General features: G+C 40.3%; 1 protein-coding gene across 1 annotated transcript in view; it reads left to right on the forward strand.

Moving 5' to 3' along the window:
* The window catches only part of ZCCHC17 (zinc finger CCHC-type containing 17), a 50,746-nt gene that overhangs the window by 15,940 nt on the left and 11,760 nt on the right, over window positions 1–23,046 (forward strand). The window contains exons 3-7 of the mRNA XM_024554491.3: window positions 117–174; window positions 11,391–11,491; window positions 12,890–12,981; window positions 19,785–19,885; window positions 21,675–21,817. Coding sequence (XP_024410259.2) covers window positions 117–174; window positions 11,391–11,491; window positions 12,890–12,981; window positions 19,785–19,885; window positions 21,675–21,817 — 495 coding nt within the window. The remainder of the gene's footprint in view (window positions 1–116; window positions 175–11,390; window positions 11,492–12,889; window positions 12,982–19,784; window positions 19,886–21,674; window positions 21,818–23,046) is intronic.

Here is a 23,046-nt window from a genome sequence, read left to right on the forward strand (position 1 = left end):
AGAAAGGCAGTCAAATATCAAGTAGAAATTCAGGGGGATTAGGTTAAATGCTACAGAAGAGAATCTCATGTGTATGACATTGATTCTTTTATATTTTTTCTTTTTTGTCTTTATAGGTTGCTATGGTGACAGACTATGGAGCCTTTATCAAAATTCCAGGCTGTCGGAAGCAAGGTGGGAACCTATAATGTGCAATTCAGCCTTCCCATTCCACCACCACATCCTAATTAGTCTCTATGTTTTTAGGCAGTAGTTTTGTTTTTGTTTAGAGATGTGAATACAGACAAGTGATGACAGGTAATTTTTAGCAGGTCTTCAATCAGAAGAATGGTGTTCTCTGACATGGAGGGAGGTTTGGGGTATAGCTGCTTGGGCTTGCTTCTGGAACCAGCTCTTCCCCAGATTTCACGTGTGACCCTAGGCAAGTCACATGACCCCTTTGGTCTTAGGATTTGGGGGAAAGCAAGCTACTTACTCTCTCAGGCTAACATTGTGAGTTTTTTAGTTATGGCACATGGAAAGGAAATAGTAGTATTATAACTAACACAAATATATATGTTATACATCATAATTACATTACCCAAGATTAAACGCAAGGACCTACATCCAAGATTACTGTATCCAGCAAAGCTATCATTTAGAATGGAAGGGAAGATAAAGTGCTTCTCAGATAAGGTCAAGTTAAAGAAGTTCATCATCACCAAGCCCTTATTATATGAAATGTTAAAGGGAGTTACCTAAGAAAAAGAAGATCAAAAATATGAACAGTAAAAATGACAGCAAACTCACAGTTATTAACGACCACACCTAAAACAAAAACAAGAGCAAACTAGGCAAACAACTAGAACAGGAACAGAACCATAGAGATGGAGATCACATGGAGGGTTATCAATAGGGGAGTGGGAGGGGGAGAGAGGGGGGAAAGGTACAGAGAATAAGTAGCATAGATGATAGGTGGAAAATAGACAGGGGGAGGGTAAGAATAGTGTAGGAAATGTAGAAGCCAAAGAACTTATAAGTATGACCCATGGACATGAACTATAGGGGGGGAATGTGGGAGGGAGCGGGTGTGCAGGATGGAGTGGAGTGAGGGGGGGGAATGGGACAACTGTAATAGCATAATCAATAAATATATTTAAAAATATATATATATATATATTATATATAATGCTTTAAACTTTCTTCATATATTGATAGGCATTTGTTAAACATTTTTGGAGAATCTCTTTCATGGCTATAATCTTATTTGTTTCTCAAAACAATTGTGGTAAGTAGAAAAGGCAAGTTTTACAGGCTGGTAGTCTGCTCGGAGTGATTTAGCTCAGTGATGCACACCCAGGACTAGAACCCAGGCCTCCCGATTTTTAGCATCACACTCCCTTCGTAATTTCTTGTACTAAAATAAATTAAAGATTTAATGGGGAAATGCAACCATAAGGATGTTATTAGAAGAAAATAAAATAATATTTGCACAAAAATCAAAAACTTTCTTGCAAAAATTATCAGAAGCAAAGTTGAGACAATGAATTTGTAGTACTGTGATAAAGACCTTGTAAAAAAAAAAAAAGGGTGAGGTAGGAAAAGGGACCAAGGATATGAAAGGATTTCACAGGAGGAAAAAATGGCAGTTGATCAATAAATATCTTGAAAGGTGCTCATTCTCCGTATTGATTTACAAAATAAAACAAAAGTACATCCATACAATGGAATACTACTCAGAAATGGAAAGGAATAAAAATGAAGTACTGATATGCACACAATCTGGATCAATCTCCAGAGAATTAACGGTGAGTGAAAAAAAGTTAATCCCAAAGATTGTACACTTTACTATCCCATTTATGTAACATTCTTTTTAAAAACAGTTTAATGAGATATGACACATACCATATATTTTACCCAAAGTATATAATTCACTGGTTTTTAGTGTGTTCACAGAGTTTTGCAACCATCTCTACAGTCTAATTTGAGAACATTTTTGTCATTCCCCCCAAAATAAATTCTGTACCTATTAATAGTCACCCCACATTTTCTATTACCATCCCTCTTTCCTCACCAACTTTAGGCAACCAGCAGTCTGCTTTCTTTTTTTTCCCTTTTCTTGTTAAAGGTATTTTTTAAAAAGATTTTATTTATTTTTAGACAGAGGGAAGGGAGAAAGAAAGAGAGGAAGGGAAACATCAATGTGTGGTTGCCTCTCGCACACCCCGCACTGACCAGGAACCCAGACATGTACCCTGACCGGGAATTGAACCAGCGACCCTTTGGTTTGTAGGCCGGCGCTCAACCCACTGAGCCACACCAGCCTGGGCTGCTTTCTGTGTTTATATACTTGCACATGTGGTCTTTGGTTATTGTCTTCTTTACTTAGCATGCAGGGTTTATCCATTTTGTAGCTTGCATCAGTTCTTCATTTCTTTCTGTTGCCATCCCAAAATGTGGCATTTGGAATCAACAGCCGGTTCTCCAATTCTCTGATTCTTTGATACCAACTATGTATCCTACAGTTCAATTCTGACACTACCTTAAGGTGGCGTCAGGCTCCACAGGTTTGAGGGCTTAGTCACACAAGACTGCGGACACCAGTTGCAAGTATCGAGTCCCCAAGGTTACCCACACATCTGTCTGACTTGGCTACAAATTTAAAGGTTTCCATACCACCCTCCCAAGTTTCAGTAATTTGCTAGAACAACGCAAAAAAACTCTAGACAATGCTGTGCTTACTAGTAAAATTTATTATAAAGGGCACAAGTGAACAACCAAATGAGGAGATATAAAGGGTGAAGTCTAAACTGGTCCCAAGTGGAGTTGAGGTGTGTCACCCTGGCGGCACGAGGATGTATCCGACGACTTGGGAGCTCTCCAGGCCTCGTTGTTTAGGGGGTTTTTATGGAGGCTCCATCACGTAGGCACAATTGATTAAATCATTGACCTTGGTGATTTAACTCAATCTCTGGCCCCTCCTTTCTCCTTGGAAGTCAGGGAATAAGGCTGAAAGTTATAACCTTCTAATCGCATGATTGGTTCCTCTCAAGCTTACCATCCTCCATCTCGAAGTTCTCTAGGGGCTTACCAACGGTCACTTTGTAGCATAAACTTGGATAAGGTTGAGAGGGCTTGTCATATAACAAGACATTCCTATCACTTAGGAAATTCCAAGAGTTTAGGAGCCCTGTACCAGGAACGAAGACCAAATAGTTATTTCTTTCCTTTTTTTAAAAAAAAGATTTTATTTATTTATTTTTAGAGAGAGGGGAAGGGAGGGAGAAAGAGAGGAAAAGAAATATGGATGTGAGAGAGAAATGTGTGAGAGAAACATCGATTGGTTGCTCTTGCAGGCTCCCAATTGGGGGCCTGGCCGACAACCCAGGCGTGTGCTCTGACTGGGAATTGAACCAGCAGCCTTTGGGTTCACAGGCCAGCGCTCAATCCACTGAGCCACAACAGCCAGGGCCCAAATATTTATTTTTTATTATATCATGTATTAATACAAATGTTCTGGTTGTGATAGTGTTCTCTGGTTTTACAAAATGTTACCTTTGGAGGAAACTGGGTAAAGGGAACACAGGGTCTCTCTAATATTTCTTTCAACTATAGGTGAATCTGAAATTATCTTAAAATATTTTTTAAAAGTGATTTAAAACACTGTTAAGGTCTTTGAGATTAGTGAATATTTGAAAGGTTGCTATTAATACCCAGTAGTGGAAATGGGTATTTCCAGCAAGAGTTTTGCTTATTATCGGAAGCATAAATTGTTACATGTTTTGGCAATACCTATTTACATTTTAATATACTTACCCTTTAATTTAGCAGTTCTTCAGAGAATTTAGTTTGTGATGTAGCATTAAATAAATTACATACATCTATGCAGAGGACAATGCAAATGAATGATAACTGTTCTAAGATCCTTGGATGCCGATGCTGTCCTCCTTTTACCAGAAAGGGTCAATGGAAAGTTTTCCTACAGTTCTACCACACTGATACCTGGCTGATGACAGTTGTACAACACTATTAATTAGAAGAAACATTCTAATTTCAGAGATGTTAAAGTGTGTATGTGGGACGTGCTTCTCAGAATCCATGAGACAAGGTAGATCTCAATGTACTGAAGTGGAAAGATGTCCAAGATAATAAAACGAAAAAGCATATTGCGTAAGAGTCTGTATAGCATGACCACCCTCCCCTTTAATGCATGTGTACATGTGCCAGTATATTTTAGAAATCATTGCCTACAGGGGTGGGCGATAGTGGGTTTACAGTTTTAATACAAATGAATAAACTCGGTTTCATGCACTCACAACTGTAAGCCTACTTTTGCCCACCCCCTGTATGTTTAGGAGAGTGTGGAAGAATATCCAACGAATTGTTAACAATAGTTACCTCTGGGGAGTTTGACTTGCTTAGGGAGAGATGTATGTGGGAGAAGGATTTACACTTTCTGCTATTTTTAAAACAAAATTTTTTAAAAAAAAGTCTAACAGCTGGACTTGGGATAATAAAGCGATGCTCTGGCCTTAGAGCTACTATGCTGCAGATTGCACGTTGGCATTATAAATGGCTCACCAGCAGTCTCCAAGCTAGCGGTCAGCCATCTGTAGTGAAGTTTCTCATTTTATGTTGACTGGGATTTAATGAGGTTGAAACTCATGCCGGGGCCTATAGGGCATACACCTCTTTTGGTCTGAAGACAGATTTTTTTAGTGTACTTTCCATAGCTGCCAGAATCTGAAAGTCCTGTCCTTACTTGAGCATTTATGTGACAATTTGGGGACTCTGTGGGGATTAAAGGCCTACCGCCTTCCAGCAGTCAGTCAGCTCACTTGTGTGCATGCCCTGTCAGATGGTGCCTCTGATTGTGGCTGCCAGCTTACAAGTGCATCTGTCACTTTGCCAGCTGTGCTGAGTGGGACCAGCCATGGAAGGAGAGCTCAGGGAGCCAGATAATTAGGTGGAAACTATGAGTTCGAATCCTGGCTATGGCTATAGGTTTATTGGATAACTTGAGCAGTTAACTTTCCTACAGTGTATTTTAGATCCTCTGCTTTTAAAGGGGAAGATTATTAAGTCCCACCCTGAAAGGACTGAGCTGTGAAATAACTCGGGTCTCCAGATTTTAACATTTTGGTTCAGAAAGGTATACTAATCTGAGTTATTTTTGTCAGACTTCTATTCCCAGAATTGTGTACTACTGAGGTGAAATTCCTTTCCCAGTATTCAGATCTAAGATAGATTTTCTTTCCTCTCTCACGATACTGTCCAAATAGAACTTTCTGTGATTAATGGAAATGTTCTGTTTCTGTTCTGACACCAACCAATTCTCCAGTTCTCCAGACAGAAGGAGAACCTCCCAAGAATTCAGAGAATTCTGAATTCTGTCTTCTGAAAAATGAAACTAATGATGATAAATCCCCCATACAGAGTATAGGATTAGCCATAGATAGAAACATACTAGGTGATTGCCTATAAATTGTGACTGAAGAGGTGGGAGCACTCAAGACTTCAACCAGATAATCTGGGTGTAAATACAAGGAAAACAGATTGGGATGAAAGTGTAATTTAGGAGACTAGAATCTAATTGATGTCTCATGGTTTGTCTAGGAGGAGATTATATGAACAGGTGTGTGTGTGGGGGGGTGCTTGTCATCCCACAACATAGTAAAGGAAAGCCCCAGAGTCTGAAGTTGGTACTGTCTGTTTTATTTAGGGAGAAATGCATCTGATGGCAGGAACTAGAGACATGGATTGTTTTATGAGGAAGTGATAGTCCATTAAACTTTCTGGAAAAATATCTCAAAATATTTGTCACCCTTTGTTCCGATTTCATGTTGAAGCTGTTTCTTATCACAAGTCTGATTTTTCAGGTATTTGATACTGGGGAGTGGATAGTTCACCTAGATAAAGACTGGGAACCTTCCAGGTATAAGAAAAGAATACCCTCTATTACAAGTTAGTAAATCTGTGAATTGTGTCTAGCCCTGAACCAATCACTAAACTGACAATCTGGTTAGTATATATTTTAGCATATAAGCCTCTGTATGCTGAAGGCTCCTACGTTTGTATGTCCACTTCACACCACTTTTCTGAGCGCAGGCTTAGATTTATGAGTGCGTACCTGACATTTGCATTCAAAACTGAGGCCTAGACCATTTCCCTCGTTTAATTCACCCTATAAACTAAGGCCTTTTGGCAATAAGCCATTTACGTCTCAACTGTAAAAATCCTACACCCTAGTATAACTATTTTGATATTTCCTTTTGTCTGTGTCCATATGAGACATAGTTCTATCTAATTTCAATTATAGTGTACATCATTTTACATTTTGCTTTTAAAATATTTTTATGATTGCATGCTTATTATAGAAAAATAAGGAGAAAAATACAAAAGAAAATGATCATTGTATGATATTACTACCACACAGAGATAGGCACTGTTAACATTTGGTGTGTTTCTTTATAGTTGCATATGTATATAAAATTAAACATTAAGATTAAAATTACCGTATTTTTCAGATTATAAAATGCATCCCCCAATTTGGGAGGAAAATGGGGGTGCATCTTATAGTCTGAATGTAGCCTACTTGGCTTGCTGGGGCTGGGGGTGGTGGTGGTGGAGTGGGTTTTGTTTTTTTTTTCTATTTTCCTCCTCTAAAACCTAGGTACGTCTTCTGGTCTGGTGTGTCTTATAGTCCGAAAAATACGGTATACTCCATATATTCATTTTGTAGCTTTTTATATTTATTGAACCATAAACATTTCTCCATCTTTTAAAATACTTTTAATAAATATTGCAATGGCTTTATTCTGTTACCACATGATCTTTTGTTTCCAATTTTAAACTATTCAATACTTTGAGAAGTGTTTAACCAGGAGAGGTGACCAGACCAAAAAATAACCTGCTTTGAGATCTGGTTAGAGGACAGAAAATGGTCACGGCCATTATTTCTTTGTTTTTGGTACTCCAACAAGTAGACTTTCTGTTTCAGGAAAGAAAAAAAATGTTTTCGGAAGTATATATTAGGTTCAACATTAATTTCCTTCACAGCTTCCATTAGCAATTGAGGAAAGAAGTGGATTTTAGAATTAGAGGACTATTGCAGCCAAAAATGCCAAAATGAAAGGTTTCCCTTTCCACCAGGACACCTGGATTTCCTCTCCAGACTTTGCAGTTGGGCTGGTCTGCTCGTTTCATCGTAACACCGTAAGGGGGTGGGAGGGAACCCAGCTCCTTGAGATTTACCCAATTTGCAGATTATATGATGGTCTAAAATTTAAAATGTGGGGCATATAGAACACTTTGGGGGCACCAGAGTTATTCAGAGGGGTAGACCATCAACCTCCAGAATCAGCTGAAGTGGGTGTGTGAGGCCAGTAACCATGAAGGTCACAGGTTTGATTCCCATCAGGGCACGTGCCTGGGTTGTGGGCCAGGTCCCCAGCTGGGGTGTGGGACAGGCAGTGGATCAGTGTGATGTTTCTCTCCCTCTCTTTCTCCCCCCTTCCCCTCTTTCTAAAAATAAATACATAAAATCTAAAAACATAAAATTAAAGAAAAAGGCAATGAGGAAAGTGAGCCATGTTTTTAAAAAAATTGAAAATAAAAGAGAAAACCTGTAATTTTATGCCCTAGCTTAACCATTGTTAATAGCATTTTGGATCATTTCTTTGTAATTTTTAAAATTTACTTTAAGCATTTGTAATCACGGTATACAATTTTACATTGTATTTTGTTACTTACATGGAAAAGTGCTAGTTGCCCATAGTACTTGGCACATAGTATTCAATAAATATTTACTAAAAATGAATTATTTGTGTTTTAATGTAATTTTTTTAACATTGTTTTTAATGGGCCATCAAGTGGCTATACTATAGTTCATTTATCCTTACCCTGTTGTTGGATATTAGGTTGTTTATAATTTTTTTCTCTCTTAAAAATACATTGCATAGTTTGATGTAGATAGTTTTCCCAGATGCATATGGTTTTTCCTACATATAAGACTATTTTCTTAGGATAGAGTCCCCAAAGTGATGATATGTCAAATTAATTGTTAGTCAGAACTATTGGTACAAGGGCAGAAGCACAACTGAGAAACATTTTGTTAATTTTGCTGGGTAGTGCAGGATAAATCGAGCTTCCACGAGGGCTGTATCAATGATTAGTTTACGTCTTCAGGGATTTGTCTCGTTTACCAATATTATTCTTTGCTTCCTACTGGCTGACTTTTGCCACCTGGTGGTAAAGATGGGCATTACTAACTTTTTATAGTTTGTAATCCTGACGGAAGTCTTGAAAAAGATGTTTTGATTTCGCTAGTGTCTTGTGTCTGTCCCTGAACCAATCAATTACTGTAGCCAGAGGGGTGAAATACCTTGACTAAGCCTGTGTCATGGGCCCACAGTTGTGGGTCAGGTCAGCTCCAACCAAATTACATGGGCTTTAGAAGATAATGAAGGTATTATCCTAGGAAAGGGCCTTGGGCAGACAGGAAAAGGGCATCTGTTGTAAATATGTTATTGTGTCATTAAGTTATTTAATAACTATTACAGATTTTAATTCTAAAATTAATTTTATTAAATATTTTATCACTCTTGATAGCCTTTGCTAAATGATTTCTAAAAATCTATGCTAGCCCTAGCAATATTTCTTATTTTACTATATTCTCATCAACTTCAGGCATTATTTTCTAAATATTTTGCTAATTTAATAGATTAAAAATTGTACTTTGTTTTTATTTACCTTTTTCATTTAACAGCTGCCATAAATTTTTCTGTAACTATAATTTGAATAACTGCTAACTCTTGCTTTTGATAGAGTTACCATAGTTTACCAAGCAATTTTTCAATTATTGGTCATTTAGGTTATTTAAAAATTTTTATTTTTAACATTTGTAGGTAATAATATTGCACGTATTTTTATATGCCCATACATTTTTGTCTCTGTGAGGCTTTTCTTTTGGAAAAATTTCAGTGATATTTTTGCATCACAAGTATAAGCATTTTTATGCCCATTGCTTTAAAGAATTTTTCCAATTTGTATTTTTACCATATTATGTAAATATAGTTATTATATTACATTTTACTAATATTGAGCACTATTTTAGAGAATATTTGTTAGTTGATTAGGTATAAAAAGTGATCTTGAGACTGGAACCAAGATGGCGGCATAGGTAGACACACTGCGCCTCCTCGCACAACCAGAACTGACAGAAAATCCAACGGCAAGGAAGTCCGACACCAAGTAGATAAAAAAGAAACATACCTCCAGACCGGTAGGAGGGGTGGAGACGGGCAGCCAGGGCGGAGAGGACTCGTGTGGCCATGGCGGGATGGAGACTGGCGACAAAAGGGGCAGGCAGTCTGACCACTAGCAGACCCTGCGGCCCCACATTCGCGCACAGATAAACCGGACAAACGGCGGGGGAGCGAAGCAGACCGCGTAACCCAGGGCTCCAGCGCGGGGGAAATAAAGCCTCAAACCTCTGAGTGAAAGCGCCCGTGAGGGTTGGGGCGGCAGCAGGAGAGACTCCCAGCCTCACAGGAGAGGTCGTTGGAGAGACCCACAGGGGCCTGGAGCGTGCACAAGCCCACCCACTTGGGAACCAGCACCAGAGGGGCCCAGTTTGATTGTGGGTAGTGGAGGGAGTGGACTGAAATATGGTGGAGAGTGGAGCGGGCGCCATTGCTCCCTCTCAGCCCCTCCCCCACGTACAGCGCAGCAACCAGCTTACCCCGTCCTGGTGAACACCTAAGGCTCCGCCCCTTTAAGTAACAGATGCGCCAAGACCAAAAAAAAAAAAAAGGCCCAAATGACAGAACGCTTCAAAGCTCCAGAAAAAATACAACTAAGCGAGGAAGAGATAGGCAACCTATCGGATGCACAGTTCAAAACACTGGTTATTAAGACGCTCACAGAATTGGTTGAATTTGTTCGAAAACTAGATGAAAAAAATGAAGGCTATGCCAAGAGAAACAAAGGAAAATGTACAGGGAACCAACAGTGATGCGAACGAAACTGGGACTCAAATCAATGGTGTGGACCAGAAGGAAGAAAGAAACATCCAACCAGAAAAGAATGAAGAAACAAGAATTCGGAAAAATGAGGAGAGGCTTAGGAAACTCCAGGACATCTTGAAACGTTCCAACATCCGAATTATAGGGGTGCCAGAAGGAGAAGAGGAAGAACAAAAAATTGAAAATTTATTCGAACAAATAATGGAGAACTTCCCCAGTCTGGCAAAGGAAATAGACTTCCAGGAAGTCCAGGAAGCTCAGAGAGTCCCAAAGAAGCTGGACCCAAGGAGGAACACACCAAGGCACATCATAATTCCATTAGCCAAGATTAAAGAGAAGGAGAGAATCTTAGAAGCAGCAAGAGAAAAGGAGACAGTTACCTACAAAGGACTTCCCATAAGACTGTCAGCTGATTTCTCAAAAGAGACCTTCAAGGCAAGAAGGGGCTGGAAAGAAGTATTCCAAGTCATGAAAGGGAAGGACCTACATCCAAGATTGCTCTATCCAGCAAAGCTATCATTTAGAATGGAAGGGAAGATAAAGTGCTTCTCAGATAAGGTCAAGTTAAAGGAGTTCATCATCACCAAGCCCTTATTATATGAAATGTTAAAGGGAGTTACCTAAGAAAAAGAAGATCAAAAATATGAACAGTAAAAATTACAGCAAACTCACAGTTATTAACGACCACACCTAAAACCAAAACAAAAGCAAACTAAGCAAACAACTAGAACAGACACAGAACCACAGAAATGGAGATCACATGGAGGGTTATCAATAGGGGATTGGGAGGGGGAGAGAGGGGGGAAAGGTACAGAGAATAAATAGCATAAATGATAGGTGGAAAATAGACAGGGGGAGGGTAAGAATAGTGTAGGAAATGGTAGAAGCCAAAGAACTTATAAGTATGACCCATGGACATGAACTATAGGGGGGAAATGTGGGAGGGAGGGGGTGGACAGGATGGAGTTGAGTGAAGGGGCGGAAATGGGACAACTGTAATAGCATAATCAATAAATATATCAAAAAATATATAACAAAAAAGTGACCTCAAATTATTTTAATTTGCCATTTTATTTATTTATTTATTTAAATTTATTTATTTATTTTTAAACAAGGGAAGAGAGGGAGAAGGAAGGAGAGAGAAACATTAATGTATGGTTGCCTCTCAAGCATCTCCCACTGAGGACCTGGCAACTCAGGCATGTGCCCTGACTGGGAATTGAACTGGTGACCTTTTTGTTTGCAGGCCAGTGCTCAGCCCACTGAGCCACACCAGCCAGGGACCCGACTGTCATCTTACTGTTACTTTGTTATTCAGAGTATCGAGACATGGAGTGTAACACCAGACATATTGTGCTTTATTTTATTTCTTTTTCTTGTGCCCAGGTCTGGTCCATCGAACTCACATGTCATCCTGCCGTGTGGATAAGCCATCCGAGATAGTAGATGTTGGAGACAAAGTCTGGGTGAAGCTTATTGGCCGAGAGGTAAAGTTCTCTGCAACTTTTTCACCTGGTTAGAAAGGATTAAGAAAAGCTGTGATTTTCTTGGTATTTCATGATAGCGAGTGTATATGTGTTGTTAACTGTGGCTGAGAATCTTATTTTGAATCCTGCCACCATAATCTGACCTGCATTTAACCCTTCTGCCCGGCTCTCTGCGAACTCAGAAGGAATGGTGTGGACTGCAGTAAGTGTGGTGCAACAAGCGCATGTTTATAAAGCATCCCTCCCTGAAGTTCAGCCAAACGGTGGATGTGAAGCAGAACTAAAAGGAGAGAAGGAAACTTAATCCAATCGTCTTTATCACAGACTTTAAAGAATTCTTCCCAGGTGCACTTCAATTTGAACCAAAACAAAAAGGACATAGACTTTACAGTCATTTTTCCTAATACCTGGCACCGTGCAGCGTGAGGGAAGTGGAAAGCTCTGAAGGACCCTGTTGACAGCTCACTGGAGGGTGCGTGGGCCGTGCGTGGTGCGGGTAGACGAGAGGAGAAATGTGAGCATACATGAGGCCTGCTCTTCTGCCAGAGCACAGCCGGGGAGACAGGCCTGAGAGAGGTTATTCAACAGTAATTGAACGTTTGATGCGCACTAGGTCCGAGGGATACAAGAGTGAACCAGAACCAGAGCTGTTATAGAACTTATATAGAGTATAACTGGAGGAGACAAAAAAAGTAAACAAATTAAAAATGATTACAAATCATGATAAGTGCTATAATGAATCCAAACAATATGAGAGGTAGATGTAGATAAAGTGGTCAGGAACAGGCTTTCTGAGGAGATGGTATACGAGCTGAGACCCAAAGTAAAAGGAAGTAGTCATGAACGTTGGGATAAGAATATTCTAGGAAGAGAAAATAGCGGGTGCAAAAACCCTGAAATGAAGAAGGGCTCCAAGTGCTCGAGGAAGCAAAAAAAGACCACGTGGCTGACAATTGCGCTCATGTTTATAGAAGCTCTAGACTAAGTCCAAAAGGAGATCTGGTCTACTGGGATGTTCTGAAACCCATTCTGGGTTCATGGATCTCTGCGTCGATCATTCTACTGAACTCACCTTGAAGAAGCAGCTTTTCTTTGCTGCTGGGTTTCCTTGACAGGCCTTGGATTTCTGAGCAACTGTTTTTGTCTTTCCCCCCCAGGAAGGACAAGAATGAGATAAAAACCACTTCCTAATTTAACCTGTGGCAGGTTAAATTCCTGCCACAGGATCTGCCTATTGTGCTTATTAGTACCACCAGTGCTCTTAGCACAGGACCTTGGCTGTTAGAGGAGTTCAGTGTTTGTTATAATGACAGAAACTTTGATTCTTAGATCATTCTAGACCAGAAGTCTAAATAATGTACTGTGAGCTTTTGGTGACTTTGCTTTTGTCTTTTTCAGATGAAAAATGATAGGATAAAAGTATCCCTCTCCATGAAAGTTGTCAACCAAGGGACTGGGAAAGACCTTGACCCCAACAACGTTATCATTGAGTAGGTAAAAGGTTTGGAAAGGCTAAAATTCTTCCGCCTCTCAAACCATAGAATGCTGTAGTAAATCAGGCTGCCGGGGGCCCTGCCATTTATAGACTGTGATGAGTAATATAACCTTTATGATTTTGGGGTTTTGGATAACACTTCTAACACGCAAAGCTCCCAGCACAGAAGTGGTCCATTGTTGGTTTTGTTTTCGTCTCCTCATTCTTTCTGTTTCTGCTCTTTAGCCAGTTAGCCAGCAAGCATTCCTGAAGTACCTGTTATTTGCTTGTCTCCTAGCACTGGGACTGAAAAAGGTAGAGACCAAAGAGGAAGGCAGGGTAATCCAGGAGCCACTCCAGTGGGGCTTAGATACCTGTCTCTTAGGATGCACTGTATTCTGAGCACAGTGACTTTGGTCGGCTCTTTGGACCTTTAATTTAGGCGTGGGAGATTTTCTGTTTATGTAGACTAATGTCTGGTGATATGGGGAATTTACCATCTGTCTCAAACTGTTTCTTGAATATCTGCCAGTGATTTCTAACCAGGGGTTCCTAGATCCTTAAAATCCCTTGAAAAGGAGTCTTGGGGGTTTATGAACTGTTTCTAATATTTTAGAAAGCCAACCAAAATCATACATTTATCCTCAGTTAACCATGACATTATTTTGTTGCTTTTGATGATAAAATATCACATTATTTATGTCATCCTAATCAGGTGCTCTCACTGGCAGTTATGTTATAGATTATTTTTTTAAAAAACAAGAAAAAAATGTTATTTGAGTGGGATCTTGGTGATGAAAAGTTTGGAAACCCTATGTTTGTTGTTCTCAGTGAAATCACTTCAGATATGAAGGAATTTTACCTAAAAGGAACGGAAGTGACATTTTTTAGATATATACTGCGTGCTAGGTATTATGCAAGTCAGTTTCTGTACATTAGTGCACCTAATACGCATAACAACCTGCAAAGACTGAGTGTTCTCTCTAGTTTCTAGCTCGATGCTTGGTAATTACTTGCCTGTGATTATATAGCAAATTATCACAGGTTAGGATCTTTAATCTCAGTCTCTCTGACATTAAAGCTAATGCCCTTTTACCACACGATGCTTCTAGCTGTTGCATGTGACTTACAGAGTTTTTCATAGTTTTGTAGTTTGGTCTCTAAATATTGACATGTTTGTAGGGCCATTATTGACAAAACACTTTCCACTTACAGTAGAAATCCCTTATAACTCAGCTCAGAAATGTTCTTTAATTCTTGCTTTTACCGATTACATTGTAACAAATTGCTTCTGCTCTGAATAATTTTATGCTAAGAAGACTCGTTAAGAAACAGTGAAATTTCTCAAAGCCACCCTTGTAAGGGTAAAATACAAAAACAAGATAAAAAGGGCTACTTCTCTTTCTCAAAACAATAAGGGTTGGAAAGGGAAAGGGCTCCTTGGGTTTATGCTGGACGTGTTTCCACAAACAGGCTATTTCTAGTGATAACCAAGGGGCTGAACAGTAACTTTTGTTGTAACTATTTCTAGAGCTGCATCCAGGGAAGAGGCATGGCATAGTGGATGATGACAGGTTTTAGAGTTAGACTTGAATCAGAAAGAGTCCTCATTTTGCCCCAGAGTAGTACGTGACCTTGAGCAGATTGCCTAGTCTCTCTGAATCCTAAGTTCTTCACTCTAAAATGGAGATAATGATACCTACATCTCAGAAATGATGGAATGAGTTAAATAAAATCTTGTTTGTAAAGAGCCTAGCTTATTGTACAGTCTATAATAGAACTTAATTTATAATAGCTACTTGTAGTTACTGTTTTATGATTCTTTGTTTTTCTTCTAATATCCGTGATTATCATACTTTTTCTTTTGAATGCATGAATAAGGTCGTGAGAACAGGAGCCGCACCTTATCTTTCTTATTTCCTGTAGTGCCTGATGTGTAACAGCCGTTTAGTTAGTGCATCCACTTATTCCTTTATTCAGCAAGTATCACTGGGTCCATATTCTACTGGAGATACAGTGGCAATACCACGTTTTCTGCCTAAGGACCTTGCTGCCTAGTGTAGTGAACTAATTATGCAAATAACTTTAACATAGGACAACATGTAATAAATGCTAAAAGAGTAGTTTAAAGAAAGGATTCTACACCCCAGCTGGTGTGACTCAGTGGATTGAGTGCCAGCCTGCAAACCAAAAGGTCACTGGTTCGATTCCCAGTTGGGGCCCATGCCTGGGTTGTGGGCCAGGTCCCCAGTAGAGGGCGTGGAGAGGAACCACACATTCATGTTTCTCTCCCTCTCTTTCTCCTTCCCCTCTCTCTAAAAAAAATAAATAAAATCTTTAAAAAAAATTTTTTTAAAGGATTCTAGGAATTAGCCTGAAGACGAAGAGTTGATTTAAGGCCCCGATGATGAGAGAAGTGGCATTTGAACTAGGTCTTGAAGACCTAGTAATAACCAAGGTCTTAACCATTCTACATTTCTTTCCCTGACTGCATCCTATACACACGTCAGTCTTAGCACATATCACACTTCATTGCTCCATATATTTGTTTCTTCTCTAGATCATGAGCCATTTTTGCAGTATTTAATTTATATTTGTTTTCCTGGCACCTTAGCCAGGAAAGGATAAGATTTTGTCAGGCAGCAGGGGTAGGAATGGTATTCCGGGCAGAAGAAATCGTTTGAGGAAAGACATGAGGCAGAAAAGCACATGACACATTCAGGAGTCTTGTTTAAGGAAAGGCAAGGATATGGTCAAGTACTAGAGTGCAAACCTTGAAAGGTATGTTGGGGTAGATTGTGAAGAGCTTTGGATACCAGTCAAAGAATGTGAATTTGTTTTTAAAGCCTTTAAGTGGCAAAGGCTCCTGATCAGACTGTTCTCTCCAGGTCTCCCATTCTCTGGCTTTGCCCTGTTATGCTCAGTGTCTTCATGTTGCCTTTAGCCACCCAACAACCTGCATTTTCCACCAAAATCTAGCTGTCTTAGATTTCATTCCCTCAGGCCCCACGGACTTAACAAGGTCATCTAATAAGTGATTCTGCGAATGGAAAGGGGCTAAAGCCAGTTTCCAGTTAGGTTAGACGGCATACTATAGTCATTAGAAAGACCATTTATGATTCCCCACACTATTATTATCTGTTTATATATCTCTCTCTGCTGCTAGACTACCAGCTACTTGAGGAAAAGGACCAGGTCCTATCATTTTAATATACTTATATCACTAGTACTAACCCAGGTGCTTGCCACTTATTAATTGAGCTGGAAAAAAAAACAGATTAATCCAACTACTTGTGTTGGATGGATTGGAGGAGGAAAATTGGAGACAGAGAGACCATTGAAGGTATTATTGCTTTTTTTAAAAAAGATTTTATTTGTTTATTTTTAGAGAGAGGGGAAGGAGAAAGAAAGAGGGGGAGAGAAACGTCAATGTGTGGTTGCCCCTTGAGTGCCCCCTACTGGAGACCTACACCACAATCCAACCATGTGCCCTGACTGGGAATCGAGCCAGCAACCCTTTGGTTCTCAGGCCGGATCTCAATCCACTGAGCCACACCAGCCAGGGCTAGGTATTATTACTGTTTACCTGAAATGTAATGAAGCCTGAGCCCTCCCTGGCTGAGTAGCTCAGTGGTTTAGAGCGTCATCCCAATACACAAAGTTTGTGGGTTTGATCCCTGGTCAGGGCACATACGAATGCATCAAAGAAGCAACCGATGAATGCATCAATAAGTGGAACAACAAATCGATGTTTCTCTCTTCTTTCTCCCTCTCTCTCTAACGTGCTCGCACATGCTCTCTCTCTTCTTTCTCTAAAATCAATAAATTTAAAAGATGTACAAAAAAAAGAAAGAAAAAAAATGTAATGAAACTAAACTGGCATGATGGCAATAAGGACAGAAAGGGAGACATGCGGTGAGTGACACATTTGTTGGATTGAGTGTTAGGTGGGAGGTATGATTTGGTTTGTAGTATGTTAGAATCCACAGAATATTGGGGTTGATTATAATGAGGGTTGGCTTAAGCGTCAACTCACAGCCACTTGAAACGCAGCTCTACAGATAAGGACATCTGAAAGCCATGGCCTTGATGGCTGCTCAAGTTCTGTCTTCAAAGATCCTGCCCTATTTTTTAAATTTTGTTTTATTGTGGTGAGAATACAACATCAGATCTACGTGCTTAACAGCTTCTTAAGTGTACAATAGAGTACTGTTGACTGTAGATCAGTGTTGTACACTAGGCCTATAGAACTTACTCATCCCGATTAAACTTTATGCCTGTTGATAAGTAACTCCCCGTTTCCCTGTCCACTCCCCTTGCCTTTGGTTTTGGTGCTCAAGCCTCACTCTTTGAAAGGATCCTCTCACATGACTCCTCTCAAGACCCCTGTCACTCGAGTAAAATTCTTCTAGGGTAAAAGCTGGGGGTCTGAGCAGGCATTTTCAGAACCCAAATCATGTGCTCGTCTGTATCGTCTGACTAAGTAGCAACTAGTCGCGTACGGCTATTTAAGTGTAAATTAATTGAAAGTAAATAAAGTTTAATATCCAATTCCTCAATCAGTAACCCCATTTGAAGTGCTCAATAGCTGCAGGCATGAATAGTAAATAGTACAGATATAAGTGTATAGAACATTTCCATTACTTCATTCTATTGGATATGGTGTTCCAGAGAGTATGCCTCTGCCTGCTTAGATATAGAGAAGAACAAGACATAGACTTTAACTCTGAAGTCCTGTACATGGTATAGAAGGAGAGGCAAAGTGAAAAATTAACAAAATAAAATGAATTATAAACTCTGCTGGTGGTAAAAGGTAACATTTATAGACGACACAGTATTTTAGCTGAACTTTCAGGAGTGACTGGGACAAGAATATGGAGTACCTTTGCCCTCCCCATTTCCTCTCTAGAGCCTGCACATCCCATGAAAATGCTGGCTAAGCTTTGTTCTGCCTTGATATTGTCATCCTGCGTTTCTCTGGGTAATGTGACCCTTTCAGCAGAGTATTTCTCTGTTTTTGTTGGACTCCGTACAGACCCAGCAAATGGTTGGAAAAGTCTTAGGTAAAGTCAGAGTTTAAAGTTAAAGAGATTCAGGTAGAGAAAAAATATTTTTGGTAAAGAGCAAAGGAATTTCAACATTTATAGTCATTGCTTGCCTTGCCTTGGGCTAAGGTGCCAAGAAAACAAACAAGTAAAATATTGCAAAAAGTGCTTATAATCTAGAGAAGAAACGTAAATATGTGGTGCAATGAAGTGGGATATGTGCTAAGACTGAAGTGGGTACAGGGTACAGTTAGGGTTTGAAAGAGAGTGACTAAGGCGATACTCTTCCGTGAAACATTTTCTGAGTCCCTCCTCTGTGCAGGTATCATGTGTTATAGTAAATGTAAAAAACAAGAGCTGAGATAACTGGGGAGCTTAGGCTCTGCCGGCGGGAGTGTATTGTTAGGCACACTGTGGAAAACTGCCTGGCAGCGTCTGCTAAAGCGGATGCCCACCACCTAATGGTTCCACTTCTGCCCGGAGCCGGCATTTCCCAGTAGAAATGCATGTAGTATATATATGTTCACCAAAAGACGTGCTAGAAAGTTTACAGAAGCATTGTTCATAATAGAAATTACTCAAAATTTCTTTACATCAACAGCAAAATACAGCAATTTAGAACAAACTACACACAATAATATGGATGGATCTCACAAATAAGTGGAAAAAACAAAAAATCAGACACAGAAGGGTCCATACCCTATGATTCCATTTATATAATTTCCAAAATAGGTAAAACTAGTCTACACTGGTAGAAATCAGAGCAGTGGTTACCACTGGGGGAGGCATGGTAACTAGAGGGGCTTCCGAGGTGCTGGTAAAGTTCTGTCCCCCATCTGAGCACTGGCAACTGGGAAATGTTCACACTGGGAAAATCACAAGCTGTGTGCTGGGAACACTCTTCTTCATGTATATTATTCCTTGGTCAGAAGCTTAGAACTTTTAAATGTGCTATGGGAATGTGAACAAAGAGATGAATTCTGGCTCAGGGAAGAAGACTTGGTAGCCGGAGAGGTGGTGATTCAGCTGAGCCTTACAGTGTTTGGGTGTGGGGAGGTGGGGAGGTGGGAGTAAGGAGGAGAGGCAGAGCGTTTCAGAGAGAACTCCATGAGCAAAAACAGTGAGCCATCTGAAGAAGGTAAAAGAGTCTGGTTTGGCTAGAGCATATATTGTACAGGTAAATATGAGGCTGGAAAAGTAGGCTAAAGACAGAATGCCAAGGTAAGGAATTTGGACTTGATTTTCCGGGAAATCTTTGAAGATCTTTTCAACCCAGGAGTGAATTGTAAGGCAGGGATGTCAAACTCATTTTCACCTGGGGCCACATCAGCCCTGCGGTTGCCTTCAAAGGGCCAAAATAATTTTAGGACTGTATAAATGTAACTACTCCTTAACTGTTAAGGAGTTGAAATGACATTCGGCCCTTTGAAGGCAACTTCGAGGCTGATGTGGCCCCCGGTGAGAATGAGTCTGACACCCCTGTTGTAAGGTTGTAGGAGACTTAGCGAGGTGAGTAATTACGTCTTTATCCTCTGTGCATCAGTGGGATGAAGTCTAATTTCATTCATAATGATTAATTCAGAGCCTGTCCTGAATGAAAAAACTCTTTTTTATGCCATTGCTTTTACTACATATCTTCTTATGCCCAATGCTTTTCCTTCTTTCTTCCTTCTACGTGCCAAAAGCAAAACAAAAAACCGACATACTGCATGACCTTGTAGTATCTCTGGCCACAACTCTTACGAGAGCCAACACAGTATCCTTTTCGTTACAGGCAAGAAGAGAGGCGGAGACGGTCCTTCCAGGATTACACTGGGCAGAAGATCACCCTTGAGGCTGTGCTGAACACTACCTGCAAGAAATGTGGCTGTAAAGGTAAGGTGAAGCCTCTGCTATTTCAGTCTTTCTCTCCTTGTAGACAGACCCTTGACTGGATGAGCAGCCTCGTGAGTTTAATTCACCCTGTTTTTAAGCCAAGTGATGGCCTCATTTGTTCATGCTGTTATTCCAGCTAGACTTACGTCAGAGTTCGTGGCTCGCTACTTTTTCTTTCTTTTTCTGAATGCTGTCTCTGCTGCTGGCCCTGGTATATATATTATCACCACCTCTCCCCTCCTTCTGCAGCTGATGCCCTACCTGGGCACGGCCCCGGGTACTATGCCAGGAAGGTAAGAGTGTTGGATTATGATTTAACACTCTAAATTTTATCTCCAAGGACCATTATTGTTCTGCTGCAAGAATTAAGCAGCTTAGAAATATATTCTTTAAAGACCCAGGTTAAACCCTTTCTTGCTCATCTCTTTAACGTCTTTTAGAGTTTTGAATACAATATCCTTGTAATAATAAGGAACACACACGAGTCATTTCCTTTTAGCTCTGTTTCCTCAGGTTTCCTCCAGTCTTGTTCAAATATTAAAGAGTTCTTTCAGCCTGACTTCCCTGTTGGAGCTATAATGAGAGGGATTGCCAACTTCTCATTTTCAGAGTGACCTCAATTTGTCACCTCTTCTCCCTAGCCTTCCATCTACCTAGCCTCGTTGGTTTTTCTACAATGACTGGTAGCATCCTTTATGCCCAGGTTGAGGTTGTGGGATTTAAGCCCCACTTAATGTAGAGGGAGGAAGGGAAAGTAAAATTGAGAAAAGAAATACCTCCTCAGGGGAATTGTGGGAGCATTCCATGTATTTGGAAGACTCTATGCTGTATTCCTCTTCCAGGAACCATCCAGCTTCTGGATTCAGTTGCAAAGTAGTTTATGTATTGTTTTTGATGATCTTATCCAATTCTCTGTGTCCCTGAGATAGGATCTACAATAAGCTCAGACAAAACCTGCTGTGTAGCATCTGTTAAAGGGGCTTTGATAGCACTGTAGCCTCAGGGAGGGTGGGGTCTTCTTACCTTTAACTAGTGTCCACCAGGTGTTACATGAGGCAGAGAATAGTAATGGGAGATGGAATTTGGCCCAGTCAGCAAAGACTGGGCCAAAGGTGGTTGGTTTTGGTGCAACAGAAGGAGCGCAGGGCAGGGAGGCACAAGATCCGAGGTAAGTTTTAGCTCTGCCGCTGTGTGACCTTGAGCTACTTCTCTACTCTGGGTCTTCATATTCTCTGCAGATGCAGTGTTGGATTCGATGATCTCCAGGGCTCTTGCCAGACCTGACAGTCTGTGAATGTTGAGTGCCCCTAGGTGACTGTGCCTGTCTCTCTCTGTGTTAGCTTGGATGCTTTCTTCCTGCCAGCTGCCCCAGAGCTGTCTTCCTTTAGGGCCTTGGCCTGCCACTTGGCTCCCTCTGCTAAGCATTCTGCTCTCTGGAGCAGCCTTTTGTTGTCAGGAATAAGTTCCAAATACATCTTTAAAAAAATTACTAAGCTCCATTGCTAATAGAGGGCAGTACCAGCCTGCATCCTCATATCCTCTGCCATCTCCAAAGCAGCGCCAGTGTTTCTCACAGCTTTAAGACCAGCTGCTAGTCCGGCTCCGATTGAGTGAGCAATGCCTTCTTGGGGTGACAGAAAGTCTACTCTGAATCCAAAAGCTGCTCTGAACGAACTCAATAACAACTGCTGAACCAGCTAGCCCCTTCCAGGAGCCTCTGGGGAAGACCCACCTGCTGAGAGGAAAGACTGATTCTCCCCTCTCTACCTTTTCTGCTTCTCTCCTGCAGGCCACTTTGCGAAGGATTGTTTCATGCAGCCAGGTGGGACCAAATACTCTCTGATACCTGATGAAGATGAAGAGAAGGAAGAGGCAAAGTCAGCAGAGTTTGAGAAGCCTGACCCCACGAAGAATTCTAGAAAAAGAAAGAAAGTGAGTGTTATCTTGCTTTTGTTTATCAGATTTTTTTGTTTTAAAATGAAAATGTGCTATTTCCAGATATGTTAGAAATACTGAGAAACCTAAAGAATATTAGGATCTCCTGTAATCTGTCTACCCAGGGAAACTCTTACAGTATTTTTGGTATATTCTAATTTTTTTCTAGGTAATAATTAATATATATATATATATACACACACACACACACACACACATACATACATATGCAAATGATACTACATACACATATAAACACAAAATTATGGTCGTACTAGATGTGGCTTATATCCTACTCCTTTCATTATACTCACCAAAAGCATTTTCTAGTATCCTTAAGTGTGCTTCAAAAACTTGATGTAAGAGCAGCATATGGTATTGCGCCCTGTGGCTATATGATGTTTTATTTAATAATTTTTCTATTATTTTCGACTACTTCCACCCTCAATTTTGGCCACGTATCTTACTGTTTTCTTTGGATAAGAGTGTCTTGTCTCACTGAGTTCCGTCTCCTACCCACTACTACTTACAGCAGAAGAATTCACAAAACGCGTTGCGGTGCAGAAAAACAGTGCATTTGTACTTTGTCACACACTACACAGAGGAAATGGGAAAAAAATTATGCTACACTTTGGTCAGAAAATCATGGTTCTCAAGTTGTATAGTGTTTTTCTAAGTGTGGGCAGTTAATAAGTTTTGAGGTTTTGTTTTGTTTTATTTAAAGCTTCGGCAAACTTTCGTCCAGTCAGCTTGTTCCAGGCACTACAAAGCTAGCAATACAAAAATTGTGATAAAGTCCTTGCCCTCAGTGGGCACTATCTACAAATTAAATATTATCTCCATTGTATGGGTGAAAAAGCCTATTTTAACAGTATAAGAATTAGCCAAGTATATGAATAATAATTTATTGATCTGCGTATTCTCTCCCTGGGTGATCACATCCTTTCTAGGACTTTAGCTGCCTTGGCGACTTCCACATCTCTAACTAGTATCCCGCAGCTACCTCACACTTTGGCTTGGAGTCCATCAGACTTAGGTTTGAGGCCCTTCTGTGCTACTTACTAGCTATGTGACTTAGGGCTAAGTTCAAAATGGGATTGGGTTAATTTTCAAAATGGGATCGTTCTGATCTTTGATGACAGTGTGTCTCTCATATGTGCCCTGGGACAGAACCCGTAGCCCTTTCGCTTTGCTGGATGACACCCACTCAACTGCAGGCCACACTG

The sequence above is a fragment of the Desmodus rotundus genome, chromosome 3, assembly GCF_022682495.2.
Source record: "Desmodus rotundus isolate HL8 chromosome 3, HLdesRot8A.1, whole genome shotgun sequence".
Classification (NCBI taxonomy): Eukaryota; Metazoa; Chordata; class Mammalia; order Chiroptera; family Phyllostomidae; genus Desmodus; species Desmodus rotundus.